The sequence below is a fragment of the Nematolebias whitei genome, chromosome 7 (assembly GCF_014905685.2).
Source record: "Nematolebias whitei isolate Nwh7 chromosome 7, NemWhi1, whole genome shotgun sequence".
Taxonomy (NCBI): domain Eukaryota; kingdom Metazoa; phylum Chordata; class Actinopteri; order Cyprinodontiformes; family Rivulidae; genus Nematolebias; species Nematolebias whitei.
The window spans coordinates 5,791,967-5,793,782 of record NC_056504.1 but is presented as its reverse complement, the minus strand read 5'-3'; the positions used below and the strand labels follow the sequence as shown (position 1 = coordinate 5,793,782).

Sequence of the window (1,816 nt, the reverse complement as noted above, 5' to 3'; positions counted from 1 at the left end):
TATTTCACAATTGTGTTTTATAGCTTATTAATTTTGGTGTTCCATATGAACAGGAGTTACGTGAAAGACTGCCCCTCGGTGCTGTCTCAGGAGCGGTGTGGATGTCACTGACGTCCCCCCAGTCTGAGGTGGTCCACACACCCCGATGCTGTGATCACTGTGGGACACGTCCTGTCTTCTCGACAGTACAGCTTGTGCACACAATTGTCCTTTTTGTTCAAGCAGAAGAAGAGATTCAAGCTGACACCACTCATCGTCAGTCCATGCCTCTTGTTTGCAGTGGTGGGATGTAACTAAGTACAAGTACGTTAATGCGTTAAACGTTAATGCGGTACTTCTACTTTTACTAGAGTACATTTTTGTCTGTTTATTTGTACTTTTACTAAAGCACAGTGTCTGAGTACTTTCTCCACCACTGCTTGTTTGTGACTCCAGCCCAAATGCAGCTGTTTCTGGTTTAATGACAGCCACTGCATGCGTCTGTAAACCATAGTCCAGTTGATGCCAGCTCTCGAGACGCGGTGTAAGATGACACCGGGTGTTGTCCAACAGTTCAACGCCGCAGTCCTCATGGCAGAAGCAGGTATCGTGGGGTTCTGTAACGTTTGGCACACAATACAACAATCCTCCCTGGATGTGGGCTGTTTCGAGCAACCTGAACTTTCACGTTTGTGGGTTCCTTCACGTACCCGTTGGTTTTAACACTGGGCCATGCTGACATCTGTACACCCCACATGCAGAGCAAGTGCACAGTAGAGGCCTCATGAAAACATACGTGCAACCGCCATCAAACTCTAAGTGCTTGTAGATGTGTCCACAGATGTGTCCTGTGTCTTTTGATCACCACTCACTGTTGGACACTCGGGTAACTGCCTGATAACACCCGACGTTCCACTCATGATGCCACCAGTTATGCCCACTGATGCCCACTATGCAAGCTCCTGAGACACCATTACCTGGCCTGTATGTTCACCAAATCACATTCAGATCAAACAGTTCCTTGAGGCTGTTTAATTTATTTATTTTATCAGTGAGTGCATTTAAAGTATAAAAAGCAGGCAGTTATTTTTAAGTAAAGGATCTTCAGCATGTTCACATTTTCCCCTGTTGTCTTAAAAATATCATAGATGCAGATGAAAAATTAAAAAAACTCATTGTGTTGCCTGCTGCAGATGTAAATTGGACTTATTTTAGAATTGTGTGATTGTGAAAGCCTAAAGAAAAAACCTCTCTCCTTTAGACACCGTGTCTCACCTGACAAGAATCTTTACTTCCTGTAGGAGAACCAGCACAGATGTTGTTGCTTGTGACCCCAAAGTAGTAGAAACTCCAGCAGTCACTGTAGTAACTCACATCTACAGCCATCAGTTCAGAGGAAAGAGTGTTGCCATACATCCACGTCACACCCCAGCCGCTGACGGTGCACGGAGAAAAGTTTGGCAAAGGGGGAGTGCTTGCATCTGGCAGAGAGATTGGCTCCACCTTGTCATTGATGACAGCTGGACGATCCAACTGATCCAAAGAGAACAAAACATTCAGTTGGTCGTCTTAAAACGGCAACAACTGAAAGCAGCGTTTTACTTTACTGCTCGTTGGATCAGGGGCACATCTAGAAAATGTTCAGACGGGGGCCACTAATAATCATGACATTATGATGTGACACACAGTAGGGCTACTTTGGGTTCTTATGCTACAGCTCAGATTATGAATTGAGATCGAGTTATTTGTAATAAAACATAACTTTTCGCCACATTTTCATGGTGGGCTCTTACCTTCAACAGCATGATGTCGTTGAGAAGCATCCAGTTGTTGAAGC

At 44.7% G+C, this 1,816-nt stretch overlaps 1 protein-coding gene across 1 annotated transcript in view; it reads right to left on the bottom strand.

Annotated features, from left to right (window-relative positions):
* LOC119412119 (trypsin-like) overlaps positions 1–1,816 on the bottom strand; it is a 4,502-nt gene that overhangs the window by 902 nt on the left and 1,784 nt on the right. The window contains exon 4 of the mRNA XM_037679093.1: positions 1,255–1,512. Within this exon, the coding sequence (XP_037535021.1) occupies positions 1,255–1,512 (258 nt within the window). The remainder of the gene's footprint in view (positions 1–1,254; positions 1,513–1,816) is intronic.